This window comes from Oncorhynchus gorbuscha, linkage group LG17 (genome assembly GCF_021184085.1).
Source record: "Oncorhynchus gorbuscha isolate QuinsamMale2020 ecotype Even-year linkage group LG17, OgorEven_v1.0, whole genome shotgun sequence".
Classification (NCBI taxonomy): Eukaryota; Metazoa; Chordata; class Actinopteri; order Salmoniformes; family Salmonidae; genus Oncorhynchus; species Oncorhynchus gorbuscha.
This window is the reverse complement of record NC_060189.1, coordinates 5,836,518-5,853,636: the sequence shown is the minus strand read 5'-3', so window position 1 is coordinate 5,853,636 and position 17,119 is coordinate 5,836,518. Positions and strand designations below refer to the sequence as shown.

Here is a 17,119-nt window from a genome sequence, read left to right as displayed (position 1 = left end):
TGTTCGACCACAACTTCTGGGCTAGCTAGCTAGCTACCTACCTAGCTAAAAGCATCATTTGTTCGACCACAACTTCTGGGCTAGCTAGCTAGCTACCTACCTAGCTAAAAGCATCATTTGTTCGACCACAACTTCTGGGCTAGCTAGCTAGCTACCTACCTAGCTAAAAGCATCATTTTTTAGACCACAACTTCTGGGCTAGCTAGCTAGCTACCTACCTAGCTAAAAGCATCATTTGTTAGACCACAACTTCTGGGCTAGCTAGCTAGCTACCTACCTAGCTAAAAGCATCATTTGTTAGACCACAACTTCTGGCTAGCTAGCTAGCTAGCTACCTACCTAGCTAAAAGCATCATTTGTTAAGACCACAACTTCTGGGCTAGCTAGCTAGCTACCTACCTAGCTAAAAGCATCATTTGTTAGACCACAACTTCTGGGCTAGCTAGCTAGCTACCTACCTAGCTAAAAGCATCATTTGTTAGACCACAACTTCTGGGCTAGCTAGCTAGCTACCTACCTACCTAGCTAGAACCAACACAACTAGCATGAAAACAAATGACCAGTAGGAAACTGCAGTCATTTTCACTATTCTTAGCAATGATTTAGGAATCCTTGTGAGTATTAACTAGGTAGTCACTTGTTGTTCAATTTCAATAGGTGAACATCAGCTCATGAAAATAACAAGCTAGCCAGCTACTTAACCCTGTTGCCCAAAGCTAACGTTAGAAGCAGCCAGCTAGCTTCATCTGGCTAGTGAGGCTCGACCGGGCCGGGTTATGTGTTGTGAAGCTAGCCACAACAAGGAATTAGGCACAATAGTGGACTTTGCGGTTTGCCTTCAAAAATGTTGCAGAAGGTTACAATTGGTGGAATCATGCCATATTTAGACTAGATAATGTTAAACAAGGTTGAAATGTGAAGCAATGAAATGGGGTATCAGTCTACCCGGTGACACCCACAAACCACAACTGTGAAGAGTTTAAGCAAATATTTGCGTTGTAGCGCTTATCGCAGGACTGTGACTGGGGAGGTGATTTAACACAGTCAGCCTATTGTGTGCATTGACGTTCATATTGCACTGTACAGCTTTACCTAAGGATTGGGGATCAATGAAATGGTGTAACAATCTACTCAATACCCAAGATATATTCCACCCCCCCCAACGTCCTCTTCAGAGTTTTCAGACTCCAAAACATCCACACAGTATTGTTTTACTGAAATACTGTTCAATACACATAGGTTGACCAATAAATGTGGCTCAATTCACAGTTGTTTCAGAGTCCCGCAATAAGAGCTACGACGCTAATGTTCTCTGGGTGTCACGGAGTCGACTGATACCCCATGTCATTGAGCCACCATCCATAGGTTAAGGCTGTACAGTGAAATAAGTATGTCCCCAATGCAATTCTAAAGTCTAATACATCCAGTGTGATTTGAAGGCTAACCGCAAAGTCCACTATTGTGGGTAATCCTTATTGTGGCTAGCTTCACATAGATGGGTCCGACAACCATTAATCAAAAAAGAACCGTCTTATAAACTAGAGTTATTTTAAATGACACCTAGCTATATAGTTAGCTAGCTAAGAATAGCTACTGAAACAGATTTAATTTTTGGGGAAGAACATTGTTTGCATCCATCAGCTAGTTACCTTTTTTTTAAATGTATGACCGGCACTGTAGGTGCGCGAGACAACTTTACCAGCATCACAGCATATATAGATGAATCGTTGTGACATTTGAAATTACAAGTGATCGTGTTATAACTACGTAAACAAAAAAAATGTATGAATGAATGTTAAAGTAGTGACGTGCAGTCATAGTCAGTTTCTGATTTGACCCAAACGGAGTTCCATAGAAATCCTGGTTGAGAATGAAATGACGGAACAGAAAGAAAGAGGTTTTGGTTATGTTTTACTGGTAATGGGGACTTAAGTAAATGCCAACAAAATAAATGTTTGGTCTGTGTGTGTGTGTGTGTGTAACCTTTATTTAACTAGGCAAGTCAAAAAGGCTCTACAGCTGCAACATCGAGAGCATCCTGACTGGTTGCATCACTGCCTGGTACGATAATTGCTTGGCCTCCGACCGCAAGGCACTACAGAGTATTAGTGCGTACCGCCCGGTACATCACTGGGGAAAAGCTGCCTGCCATCCAGGACCTCTACACCAGGCGGTGTCAGAGGAAGGCCCTGAAAATTGTCAAAGACCCCAGCCGCCCCAGTCATAGACTGTTTTCTCTACTAGCGCATGGCAAACGGTACCGGAGTGCCAAGTCTAGGACAGAAAGGCTTCTCAACAGTTTTTACCCCCAAGCCATTAGACTTCTGAACATGAACCAAATGGTTTCCCAGACTATTTGCATTGTGTGCCTCCCCAAAACCTCTTTTACACTGCTATCTTATATGCATAGTCACTTTAACTACACATTCATGTACATACTACCTCAATTGGCCCGACCAACCAGTGCTCCCGCACATTGGCTAACCGCATTGTGTCCCAACACCCACCAACCCCTATTTTACACTACTGCTACTCTCTGTTCATCATTTATGCATAGTCACTTTAACCATATCTACATACTACCTCAATCAGCCTGACTAACAGGTGTCTGTTGAAAATAACAGTAGCAAGGCTATACAGTCTTTTTACTGTTGTTTTATTTCTTTACTTACCAACACACCATTGGTTAGAGCATGTAAATAAGCATTTCACTGTCTACACCTGTTTTATTCGGTTCACGTGACAAATACACTTTGAATTGATTTGTTGTCAGTTAAGAACAAATACTTATTTACAACGACGGCCTAAACCAGACGGCCCTGCGCCAATTGTGTGCCGCCCTATGAGACTCCCAATCCAAAGCTGGATGTGATAGAGCCTGGATTCGAACCAGGGACTATAGTGACGCAATTTTTTATAAAATCGGTATGGGGTTTTTGGCAAGGAAAATATCAGGTATTGGCCAAAAATGTCATATCGGTGTGTCACTACTTCTGTATGTTATAAAAGCGTACATATGGACTGTTTGAAAATGTGATAATAAAAAAAAAAAAATTAAATGTGAATCTTAATTTTATTTGGCGTACCCCCCCTGACGGCATTGCGCGTACCCCAGTTTGGGAATACCTGCTCTAAGGTATGCAATAACTGATGATGCACTAGCCAATTTAGAAATAGAAAATTGGGCAATCTACTAATACAACTTTCAAGAGTCAGCTGACAGCAGGAAGCTCCCTCCCCCCTACCAGAGCCAGCTGAAAGCAGGACAGCTCCCCCCTACCAGAGCCAGCTGAAAGCAGGACAGCTCCCCCCTACCAGAGCCAGCTGAAAGCAGGGACCAGAGCCAGTTGAAAGCAGGACAGCCCCCCCTACCAGAGCCAGCTGAAAGCAAGCCCCCCCACCAGAGCCAGTTGAAAGCAGGACCCCCCCACCAGAGCCAGTTGAAAGCAGGGCAGCCCCCAGATATCAGTTGGTGAGTGCAGAGTGAACGAGGAATCCATCTTGTGATGTCTTTCAAGAACAGCTCATTCACATGTCCCCGAGCATACGCATTTACACACACACACACACACACACACACACACACACACACACACACACACAGAGAGAGAGAGACAGGGGTCAGGGATATCCGTAGGCTGGGTAAGGAATGTTCATGTGGGTATAAATTAGTACATTGTGGATGTACTTAAATACAATGTGCCATGAAGCAGCTCAGCCTAATAGACCAGCATCCCACAGGACACACACACACACACACACACACACAGGTGTGTCCACAGATGCCACCGATACCATCTGCTGTTCAGGACTGTTTAATGTGTCACCTGTGGCTAATGTCAGAAAAACATGAACACATACAAGACTGGCGTTTCAGTCAGGCAGAGCTGTGGACACCTCTCAGTGCTGATGAAGGACCCCCCCCCACTTGGCTATCCCATGGCCCCAACATCAGCTGACTACCTACCCTACCCCCCCTCCCTCCCTCCCCCTCCCCTCTGTGGGCACAGTGCTGTGTGGTGTTACAGCAGGAGGCCCTGGGCTGCACACATGCACAAACGCACACGCGTGTGTGACCAAATGAGCACAAAACATTCAAAATGAACTCTGTGGATCATGGGTTTAGTGTGTGACACTGAACTTGTTGTCTGGTATATTTAAAAAATACATTTAAAAAAACAACACAATACATTCCTATCTGGGTCACTGAATGTCTATAAAACACATGTGACTGATTATGTTAGTGATTCCAGGGGTGGCCAAACCTGTGCTCCCGAAGAGCTCCGGGAAAAGCTAGAGGGTCTTTCAGGGTACATCGAGTCATTTAGCAGACGCTCTGATCCAGAAGAGACTTACAGTTAAGCGCATATATGAACATCTTTTTTTCCCCATACTGGGAATTTAAAAATAAAAGGACAATGTAGGATTTTATTTCAATAAACAAAAATTGAAAATAAAAAGAGAGTTGAAAATGAAGAGAAGGGAAAACCAGAACAGAAGCCTATTGTTTGAGAAATATATTCTGTGCGATTGTGAGCCGCTGTACAAATGAGATGGTCACAAGATGGGATTATTATTTATTTATTTTTATTTTTTAAAATGGCACATCAAGGTCATTGTTCAGATGGGTTAAATGGAAAAGTGGAATACGGAGACTGACTGTCTATAACCTACCACACACACAATAGGCACTTCTGCAGCAGGGTTGGAAACTTCTAATTTACCATGGACACTTCCCGGCAATTTACCATGGACACTTCCCGGCAATTTACCATGGACACTTCCCGGCAATTTACCATGGACACTTCCCGGCAATTTACCATGGACACTTCCCGGCAATTTACCATGGACACTTCCCGGTAATTTACCATGGACACTTCCCGGTAATTTACCATGGACACTTCCCGGTAATTTACCATGGAAAGTAACACCCTGGAATTTGGGGAATTTTGCTTAATTTTTTTCTTTCTTTTTAAGTTATAAACGAACAGTGAACATTTTTTGTGTGATATACAAATAAAGCAATTCTAGGTCTTGACATATTTTGGTTAAACTATCCCCAATGCAATGGAACTGCAGCCCTCTGCATGCACAGTGCATTCTTCCATCACATGTACAGCTGATTCACAAGCTCTTGCATAGTAATGAGATGCTATTGAGCCCACATTACTACACTGTCTGAGCCCAGGACTACATGCTTTCTGGTAAGTTTTCAGTGCAATACCGGGTGGGGTGAATAGATTTTATATGACGAAGTCAGCAACAGGACCCTGTCTTTCAAAGATAATTCGTAAAAAGAATAACTTCACAGATCTTCATTTTAAAAAGGGTTTAAACACCATTTCCCATGCTTGTTAAATGAACCATAAACAATTAATGATCATGCACCTGTGGAACGGTCATCAGAAGGTTTTTTTGACTCAATGGAGGAACGTAGTCAGAAATGCTGATGAATGTCTTGCTCGAGCTGTGTATGCAACTGGTTCACCTCTGATGCTCACAAGCAATGTGTATTGGAAGAGATTTCTGAATGTTCTTTGCCCAGCATACACCCCTCCAACCAGACATGCTTTATCTACTCATTTGCTCTCTGATGGGTGGTCGAATGTTCGTGGGCAAGGAATAATTAACTACATCATCTCCACCCCTAAACCAGGATTCTACAAGAGCACAGACACAAGGGACAACAGACACACCGGGTCTCTACATTACAGATGAGCTGAAGGCAGTCATCAATGACCTTGGACCACAGAAGGTATTCACACTGGTGACAGACAAGGCTGTGAACATGAAGGCTGCTTGGTCTAAAGTGGAGGAGTCCTAACCTCAATTCACTGCCCCAGATTGCAACTGGTCCTTGTTTGGGATCACACACCAGGCTGACTCTGACAAGGGTTGAGAAATTGGTGGCAATCTGGGCAAATTTGAGGCTTTTTGAGCCTGACAACGAGCCATCCTCAACAAGGTTGGAAAGTGACAGTGAAGATGAGGATTCAGAGTCTGATGTTCAAGAGCTGAACATGGCCAACATTTAAAAAAGGTGTTATACACAAATTGTGATACTTGTTGGTAGGAAACACCACACAGTCAAGTTCCTACATACATTACATGACCTAAACTATGGACACCTGCTCATCGATAACCTCATTCCAATATCATGGGCATTTATATGGAGGTGGTTCCCCCCGTTCGCTGCTCTAACAGCCTCTAACTCTTTTGAGAAGTCTTTCCAGATGTTGGAACATCGGAAGCAAGTCTCTGCAGAATTCAGCCATAAAAGCATTAGTGAGGTCGGGAATGGATGTTGGGAACTGACGCCTGGATCGCAGTCGGCGTTCCAATTCATCCCAAAGGTGTTTGATGGGGTTGAGGTCAGGGCTCTGTGCAGGCCAGTCAGTCTTCACACCGATCTCGACAAACCACTACTTCATTGACCTCGCTAAGTACACGAGGGCATTAGCATGCTGAAAACAGTAAAGGGCCTTCCGCAAACCGTTGCCACAAAGTTGAAAGCACAAAAACATCCAGTAGCGTTAGGTTTCACTTCACTGGAACTAAGGGGCATTGTACCATGAACAGCCCCATACCATTATTCCTCCTCCACCAAACTGTATAGTCGGTACTATGCATTCAGGCAGGTCGCGTTCTCCTGGCTTCCACCAAACCCAGATTAGTTCATCGGACTGCCAGATGGTGAAGCGTGAATCATCACTACAGAGAAGGCGTAATTTGGCTTTTTAATGGCGGTTATGGGGCAGTGTCTTCTTCATTGCTGAGCTGTCTTTCAGGTTATGTCGATATAGAACCTGTTTTACTGTGGATGTAGATACTTTTGTGTCCGTTTCCTCCAGCATCTTCACAAGGTCCTTTGCTGTTGTACTGGGATTGATTTGCACTTTTCGCGCTGAAGTATGTTCATCTCTAGGAGACAGAACGCGTATCCTTCCTGAGCGGTATGACGGCTGCATGGGCCCATGGTGTTTATACTTGCGTACTACTGTTTGTACAGATGAACGTGGTACCTTCAGGGATTTGGAAATTGCTCCCAAGGATGAACCAGACTTGTGGTCTACAATTTTTAAAAAACGAGTTAATGACTCCAACCTAAGTGTATGTAAACTTCTGACTTAACTGTATATATTAAAACATGTTTTTTTCCTTTAATAGCCTCAAAAAAAATATATTCCTGATATTTTTGTCCATTTGTTAAATTTTAAAATGTTTTGTATTATATTATTTTGAAATAAATCCTTACAGTAATTGTCATTGAGGGTGAGAGGTTCTCTTTCCCCATCTGCTTAACATATTTAGCTTCCACTTTCAGCTAATTATTTTTGGTAGCATTACTGTGTGGGAGATTCAGGAAGAATTGTGCATTTTTCACCATATATATATTTCATCCAGTTAGCTTTATCTCTGTAGAGATAATTCCCATTCCTCCTTGCAAAACAGCTCGAGCTCAGTGAGGTTGGATGGAGAGCATTTGTGAACAGCAGTTTTCAGTTCTTTCCACAGATTCTCGATTGGATTCAGGTCTGGACTTTGACTTGGCCATTCTAACACCTGGATATGTTTATTTTTGAACCATTCCATTGTAGATTTTGCTTTATGTTTTGGATCATTGTCTTGTTGGAAGACAAATCTCCATCCCAGTCTCAGGTCTTTTGCGGACTCTATATATACACACACACACACACACACACACACACACACACACACTGAAAGGCCCCAGAGTCTGCAACACCACTAAGCAAGGGCCACCACAAAGCAAGCAGTATTATGACAACCAATGAGCTCTCCAAACAGGTCAGGGACAAAGTTGTGGAGAAGTACAGCTTAGGGTTTGGTTATAAAAATTATATACATCTTAAACTTTGAACATCCCACGGAGCACAAAAAAAAATGGAAAGGCACCACAAACCTGCCAAGAGGGTCGCCCACCAAAACACACAGACCCGGCAAGGAGGGCATTAATAAGAGGCAACCAAGAGACCCTTGAAGGAGCTACAAAGCTCCACAGTGGAGTATCTATCCATAAGACCACTAAGCCATACACTCCAGAGCTGGGCTTTACGGAAGAGTGGCCAGAAAATCAAAAAAAGCCTACATGTTTGGTGTTCGCCAAAAGGCATGTGGGAGACTTCCCAAACATATGGAACAAGGTACTATGGTTGGATGAAACTGAAATTGAGCTTTTTGGCCATCAAGGGAAACACCATGTCTGACGCAAACACAACACCTCCCATCGCCCCAAGAACACCATCCAATGTGTTTCCATCAGCAGGGACTGGGAAACTGGTAGGAATGATGTATGGTGCTAAATACAGGGACATTCTTGAGGGAAACCGGTTTCAGTATTCCAGAGATTTGAGATTGGGACGGAGGTTCACCTTCCAGCAGGACAATGACCCTAAGCATAATGCTAAAGCAAACACTCGAGTGGTTTAAGGGGAAACATTTAAATGTCTTGGAATGGACTAGTCAAAGCTCAGACCTCAATCCAATTGAGAATCTGTGGTATGACTTAAAGATGGCTGTACACCAGTGGAAGCCATCCAACTTGAAGGAGCTGGAACAGTTCTGCCTTGAAGAATGGGCAAAAAGCCCAGTGACTAGATGTGCCAAGCTTATAGAGACATACCCCTAAGACACTTGCAGCTATAATAGCTGCAAAAGGCGGCCCTACAAAGTATTTACTTCGGGGGGGGGGTGAATAGTTAAACACGCCCATGTTGTGTGCGTCTTATTTCTTGTTTGCTTCACAATAAAAAATATGCTGCATCTTCAAAGTGGTAGGTAATTTTTAATTACAGGTTGGAAGACAAAATAGGAAAAAATGACAAGGGGAACAGCACTTGTGGAACAGCACAGTTCAAAATATAGCAATATCAAACTGGATGGTCTCCAGAAATAGATGGGAGGAGTTCAGGGTAGCTAAAGGATGAAAAACAAAAGAAGTTAACTGGTAAAATAGATTGTGTCTGTAAAATGTATACAGTATGTATAGGCAGGAAGTAGAAGTCTAAGAGTTGTCCATTAGTTTACTCCAATTAGTAGAGGATAGGGAAAAATATTTTTACATTGTAGCTTCCATCAATCTGCAATATTAAAAGCTGATCTACCTCCTAACGATGGGTTTGTCGTCAACACACACACAGAGTTTGTTTTCTCATAAGGTGAAATTGAGCAAACTGTGTAGAATTTTAGCAACCAGACACAATATATTAAGGTAATCTATATCAGAGTCATAAAAGCTGACTGTACTTCAACCAGATAAAAAGGCCAAATCCCATCAGAAACATGGGTCATTTTTCACAGCTTTATATGTCGCTTAAAACCTGTCAAACTGATATTAGAAAATTGTGCAACGAAAAATCCTTCCCGTTTGTGTAATTTTCTCCATGATCCCTAAACATCTTTGCTGCGTGCATTTTCTCCCTGATCCCTAAACAATTTTGCTGCGTGCATTTTCTCCCTGATCCCTAAACATCTTTGCTGCGTGCCAGAAGCAGATGAGAGAACTTTACAGATGCCATTGGCAACTTGATTGAACGATTCAATCTGTCAATGTACAACATATTTTCTGGTTTATTTTAAGTCTTCTAGTATGGCAACAAGTAATGACAGACTCTGCCAAGTCCAACAACCAGATGTTCCGGTTTTTCAGGGGAAATGGAAAGAGTTCCTGTGACAGGACTTTTGGACGTTTAACAGGGCGACATGCCATCTTAACGCCTCCTCCACATTTACTCTGTTATGAGCCTCACAACAGTTCTTTTCTCTTCTTGTCAAGACCAGTATGTAGATGATCTAGTTTCAGGTGTTTCTTTCACTGCTACGTTAGGCTATCACAGAAGAGAAGCGGCATATATCTAATAATAGACAAGTTGACTAACAAACCCTACCAAAATGTCGGAGGTTATAAGAAGAAACAGGGCCCATCGTACAGGGAGCTCCAGACGTATTGGGAAATGATACAATGTCTATTAACAAAGAAGTGAAAGTGCAGGCTGTCAGCCTTCATTCGAGGGTATTTTCGTCCATATCAGGTGAACTGTTAAGAAATCACAACACATAGCAGAACTCCCCCCCCCCCCATTTTAGGGAACCAAAAGTATTGGGACAAATTCACTTGTGTATTAAAAGTAGTAAAAAATACAAGTTTAGTACTTGTTCCCATATTCATAGCACACAATGACTACATCAAGTTTGTGACACTACAAACCTGTTGGATGAATTTGCTGTTTGTTTTGGTTGTGTTTTAGATTATTTTGCACCCAATGGTAAATACTGTATGGTGTCATTTTGGAGTCAATTTTAATTGTAAATAAGAATGGTTCTAAACGCTTCTACATTAAAATGTGGATGCTACCATGGTTACGGATAGTTACTGAATTAATTCGTTAATGATGAGTAACAAAGTTAGACACACAAATATAACTGTCCCAAAACTGAGCACACAGTAAATTAGGCTTAAAAAAATAAAAAAAGGCACTGCCTGTACAGCTCTTTCTACATTAGCAGGTCAGGCCTCAGATGGTCAGTTTATGACATGTAGTTAGGCAGTTTATGACATGTAGTTAGGCAGTTTATTACATGTAGTTAGGCAGTTTCAGGTGAACAAACAGCTGCCCGCTCATCACTAACACATCTGCATGTCTAGCAGATCCATTAGTAACTAATGAGGACATCAGGCCTCAAATGAGAGGCCATCAAATCACCACCACGCTAATGAACACAGACACTAATGACTATCCAATTACTGCTAATACACAGTTAACACACGGCTAATGAACGTTCAGAGAGAGCGAGAGAACTAATTAATGAAAAAAACAATCCAGAGGGTTTTTGAATGAGCTGGTTAATTAGTGATAATTAATATTAAGCAGTCTGAATGAAGACCTGGGCTGGAGACTGGAGACTGTGGCCTGGGTAAGATCACATGAACTACAATATTTATTTTATTTTACCTTAAGGCAAGTCAGTTAAGAACAAATTCTTATTTTCAATGACGGCCTTGTTCAGGGGCAGAACGACAGATTTGTACCTTGTCAGCTCGGGGGTTTGCACTCGCAACCATCCGGTTACTAGTCCAACGCTCTAACCACTAGGCTACCCTGCCGCTCCAGTACTGTTACACACATTCATTTAACCTGTCCATGTCACAGAAGCTAAGGGTGTGTGTTACCCTGGGGACTGTCAGAGATACACACATACGGACAATTTCCATCTAAACAAGGACCCATGAGCAACATGTGAAGTTCATAGAAGCATGTCAAAATTGGGGAAAAAATAAAAAGTTAAGAATTCATATGAGAAATTAAGCGACATTTTTTTTGGAACCATTTTCCATCCCAACCATGTGGAATGGAGAAAAAGCTTTGATTTCTGATCAGATGGAAAAGTCTTCATACCTCTTGACATTCTTACATTACAACTTATACTAAAAATAAAATCAAAGTTGTATATATTTTGTTCTCACGCGAATGACACACCATGACGACGAAACAAACGTTTTTTTTTCTTCTTTGAAATTGTTGATAATTTATTAAGATATGTAAATGTGATATGCAAGTATTCAGACCCTTTTACTCAGGACTTTGTTGAAGCACCTTTGGCAGTGATTACAACCTTGACTCTTCTTGGGTTTGATGCAACAAGCTTGGTACACCTGTATTTGGAGAGTTTCTCCCATTCTTCTCTACAGATCCTCTCAAGCTCTGTCAGGTTGGATGGGGAGAGTTGCAGCATAGCTATTTTCAGGTCTCACCAGAGATATTTGATAGAGTTCAAATCCAGGCTCTGGCTGAGCTACTCAAGGACATTCAGAGAATAGTCTCGAAGCCACTCCTGCATGGGTCTTGGCTATGTGCTTAGGGTCGATGTCCTGTTGGAAGGTGAACCTTTGCCCCAGTCTGAATTTCTGAGCGCTCGAGCAGGTATTCGTCAAGGATCTCTGTACTTTGTTCAGTTCATCTTTGCCTCGATCCTGACTAGTCTCTGCCACTGAAAAACATCCCCAAAGCATGATGCTGCCACCACCATGCTTCACCGTAACAATGTTCCCACCACCATGCTTCACCGTAACAATGTTCCCACCACCATGCTTCACCGTAACAATGTTCCCACCACCATGCTTCACTGTAACAATGTTCCCACCACCATGCTTCACCGTAACAATGTTCGCACCACCATGCTTCACCGTAACGATGTTCGCACCACCATGCTTCACCGTAACGATGTTCGCAGGTTTCAGCAAACTACAAGCGGGCTGGCAAGTGCCTTTTACTGAGGGTAGTCTTCAGTCTGGCCACTCTACCATAAAGGCCTGATTGGTGGACTTCTGCAGAGATGGTTGTCCTTCTGGAAGGTTATCCCATATCCACAGAGGAACTCTGGAGCTCTTCAGAGTGACCATCAGGTTCTTAGTCAAGGTTCTTGGTCACCTCCCTGACCAAGGCCCTTCTCCCCAGATTGGTCGGGCGGCCTTCAATAGTGCATAAATGTTTTGGTACCCTTCCCCAGATCTGTACCTCGACACAATCTTGTCTCGGAGCTCTAGGATCAATTCCTTCATCCCATGGCTTAGTTTTTGCTCTACATTTACATTTACATTTAAGTCATTTAGCAGACGCTCTTATCCAGAGCGACTTACAAATTGGCTCTGACATACACAGCCAACTGTGGGACATCAGGCAGGTGTGTGCCTTTCCAAATCATATCCAATCAAGTTGTAGAAATATCTCAAGGAAGATCAATGGAAACAGGAAGCACCGGCGCTCAATTTCATTTACTTGGAGGAATAATCTTGAAGATATTTTCTCATTTCTCTCCCTCATGATGATGAAGGTTGACAGAAGTAACAAATAAAAAGTAAAACAAATAAAAACCTTAAGCCAATTACTTTCTGTTTAATGATATCAAGTTTCTCAATTATTAATTGAATAAAAACTCAATTATGTTACCAAATCGAATGGAATTACCGACATTGAAATTTGCTACAATGGGAAATTCAAAAGTAGTCACAAACCACAGCTGGGTCACCTGTTACTGTCACACTTATATTCAGCTCATAACCATTTTTCCTTCCATCTAGTAGTCAAAGCGAGCCTCCCTATCCCTCCAAGCATCCTAAACGACTGAGCACAAACCTACACTGGAATACCATATATTTCACAAGTTTGGACAGTAAAGAAAAGTAGAATACACCAGATTACAAAAAAAGGTACTAAACTCTAATGTCCAAACTTGTGAAACAGACATTATGATCGTTTCAGACTTGGTCTAGACTAACCAAATGTAGTCTTGTTTGGGGACAGAAGAAGACATAATAATGATGCATTTCTCTATAGTACAGATCAGGGACCCATTATGTAATTCTGTGGTCACCAACCTTTGAGTCAAATCGAAATTGCACTTGTCACATGCGCCGAATACAAACAGGTATAGACTAATGGGAAATGCTTACTTACAAGCATTTAATTAACCAACAATGCAGCTAAGAAAATATTTACCAAGTAAACTAAAATGTAAAAAGTGCTTTAATTTAAACGGAAATGAACAATTGTGATTCTATATACAGGGGGTACAGAGTCAATGTGGAGGCTATATACAGGGGGTACAGAGTCAATGTGGAGGCTATATACAGGGGGTACTGGTACAGAGTCAATGTGGAGGCTATATACAGGGGGTACCGGTACAGAGTCAATGTGGAGGCTATATACAGGGGGTACAGAGTCAATGTGGAGGCTATATACAGGGGGTACAGAGTCAATGTGGAGGCTATATACAGGGGGTACAGAGTCAATGTGGAGGCTATATACAGGGGGTACAGAGTCAATGTGGAGGCTATATACAGGGGGTACAGAGTCAATGTGGAGGCTATATACAGGGGGTACCGGTCAATGTGTGGAGGCTATATAGAGGGGGTACCGGTCAATGTGTGGGGCACAGGTTAGTCGAGGTAATTTGTACATGTAGGTAAGAGTAAAGTGACTATGCAAAGATAATAAATAGTGAGTAGCAGTAGTGTAAAATCAAAAGGGGGGTGGGGGGGCTCAATGCAAATAGCCCGGGTGGCCATGTGATTAATTGTTCAGCAGTCCTATGGCTTGGGGGTAGAGGCTGTTAATGAGCTTTATGGACTGAGACTTGGCGGTTCCGGTTCCGCTTGCCGTGCGTCTATGACTTGGGTGACTGAAGTCGGATCATTTTTTGGGCCTTCCTCTGACACACCTAGTATATAGGTCCTGGATGGTAGGAAGCATGGCCCAAGTTATGTACTGGGCTGTACACACTACCCTCTGTAGTGCCGTAAGGTCAGATGCCGAGAAATTGCCATACCAGGCAGTAATGCAGGTGTTTAGGATGCGCTCGATGGTGCAGCTGTAGAACTTTGATGATCTGGGGACCCATGAAAATACCTTTGTCTCCTGAGAGGAATTAAGACCATCCATCTTCAAAACTTTCTTGGTGTGTTTGGACCATGATATATTTTGTTGGTGATGTGGACATCAAGGAACTTAACTTTCGACCTGCTCCACTACAGCTCGTTGATGTGAAAGGCGGCATGTTTGGTCCTTCATTTCCTGTAGTCCACGATCATTTCCTTTGTCTTTCTCACGTTGAGAGGTTGTTGTCCTGGCACCACACTGCCAGGTATCTGACCTATCTATAGGCTGTCTCGTCATTGTCGGTGATCAGGCCTACCACTGTTGTGTCGTCAGCAAAGTTAACGATGGAGTCGTGCTTGGCCATGCAGTCATGGATTAACAGGGAGTACAGCAGGGGACTAAGCACGCATGCCTGAGGGGCCACAGTGTTGAGGATCAGCTAGATGTGGCTGGGGGGGGGGTACAGCATTTCCTTCACATGCATCACTTTAGACAAGTGTGTCTGGGTAAGAATCTAATAATTATAACATATTTACATCTGGACATTTTAAATATTCCTACTATGCCAGTAACCATTTCACTGTACCGTTTACACCTTCTATGTCCTCTGCAATGTGATGAATAAACATACATTTAATTACATACAGTGTGTGTTTACCAGAGACAGTAATGTGAACAACAACATGACCTGCACCAAAGTCAGATTAGGATGTAGGCCAAGGACTCGATAAACATTTATTTTTTACCTGGAGATTTTCCTTATTGTAAGCTACTACTTTTTGTTTTGAAAATGTTGATTGTTTTGAACATGGCCCATACATGTGAATTCTTAAAGAGATGGGTGGGGCTTAAGGCTTAAGAGGGTGTGAACCACACTGCATGGGTGTGGACAAAGAAGAGCTCTCCAGTAGGTGTACCAAAAAACATTCGCGGGCCATTTTCTTAAAAGTGGGGTTACAGGTTTATCAACTTTCAAAGCAGAACTACTTTCCCACTGTTCCTCAAAAACAGTGTATGACATACCATTGTATTTATTATAGCAGTGAGTTTTTACTCTTATTAACATATTTTCCTCTATGAACAAGTCTTATAAATTGATTTTTTTTACAGCTTATTAGCATAAATTACACCTAATATGTTCGCCCTGTTGATGATATATATATATATATATAAAGATTGAACTGAAAGATTGCATGAAACAAAAATGATACAAAATGTGAAATTGAATGAAACAACATGATGCTAATATGATGTACAATACTCCATTATGTTTCTATATGATAACAATAGCATAATATATTTAATATGCCATATACTATTTTTTTAACAGTTTCATTAATTCTAATTAACTTAAGTCATTATGACACACCCCTCACTATTGTCATTGGTTACACTAATTGCACTGTTTGTCTACATAACCTGGTTCGTCACATTACCCTGAGGAGGGCACAGTGATGCCGAAACAAAGGTAAAGACCCATTAAATTGCTGGGAGATTTACACATGGAGTGTGCGAATTTATTTTGATAGTTTATTCTTTACAACGCAACAACAACAAAAAACACACCACTTCAAAAGTAAAGACCAAAATGAGGTGGTCGGTTACATTTGATTATTTCTATCAGATCAACACACCTTTTTCATGCAAATCAAACGTTGTAAAAAGTAGGCCAGACCTGTTTAGCATCATTAGCACTTGCTTTCATGTTTCTATGACAAACAATGCTAATGTTATTGCAAACAAGTTATTTAAATTAAGTTCTATATGATCCGATTATTTCTCTCGAATCAACACAAGAACATATGCAAATCAAAGGTTGAACAAGTAGGCTAGAAATGTTTTGACAAAGTACTACTTGTTTTGACCATCAATACACACGTTATGACAAGAGATTGAATAACGTCTGTTCAATGTCTGATATAAAACCTACTTCGGTGAATAAAATACCTCAACGTGTTTGCTGATCACGTGACTTTCCTGTTTCTCTCCTGTTTTATATAACAGATTATGTTCATATTTCATATCATTCTCACCAAAAGAGAGAAAAGCCGTCATATCCAAACTAGTTTTTAAAACTTGCATCGTTGTTTGGCCAAACTGACCGTCATTCTGTCTCTCCCACTGACAACGACGAGAGGGAGGCAGTATAAGTCCGGAAACACAGTTGCTACAGCATACCAACCCCACAAAACACATTTAATGAGCTATAACTAGGTATATAAAAAATGGGATACTTACTTTTATCAACTGTGACTTGTTTCGCTTCAGTTCGTCAGTTAGTTTGTTAGACTTCTACCATAGTCACCTGCGGCAGGTAAGTAATAAAATAGCGTCCTTACACACCTGTTCCCCTGGCTGTCTCGTGTGCTGCCAGAAATACCTCGTCTCAATGTAATTACACTCATACACATCAAATGGTCACATGAACAATCAAACAGAAACATATGGAACTATGAATTCCCATTATATGGAAAAGGTAACACAAATTAGGTATGCGTGTCATCTATAGACTGTTTTCGACCGTTTTAATAACTTTACAGACAGGCAGCGTCTGGACAGCCGGATAAGGGAATGTGACGCCTATGCCATCAACATCAGGACCTGCTTGCGCGCTCACGTGTGTTGTAACTGCAGTGCGCGTACCGGCAGACATAAGTATATACAGGTAGGCCTACCATTAGCAAAGTGTTGTTGGCCAATGCGTTGTCATTCTTTGAGGAATCATT

At 41.8% G+C, this 17,119-nt stretch overlaps 1 protein-coding gene across 5 annotated transcripts in view; it reads right to left on the bottom strand.

Moving 5' to 3' along the window:
- sh3yl1 (SH3 and SYLF domain containing 1) overlaps positions 1-16,780 on the bottom strand; it is a 43,419-nt gene extending 26,639 nt beyond the window's left edge. For all 5 annotated transcript variants that reach the window (XM_046309316.1, XM_046309315.1, XM_046309317.1 and 2 more), the window contains exon 1: positions 16,632-16,780. In XM_046309316.1, the coding sequence (XP_046165272.1) occupies position 16,632 (1 nt within the window). In that variant the 5' untranslated portion in view covers positions 16,633-16,780. The remainder of the gene's footprint in view (positions 1-16,631) is intronic.
- Positions 16,781-17,119: the final 339 nt, after the last annotated feature.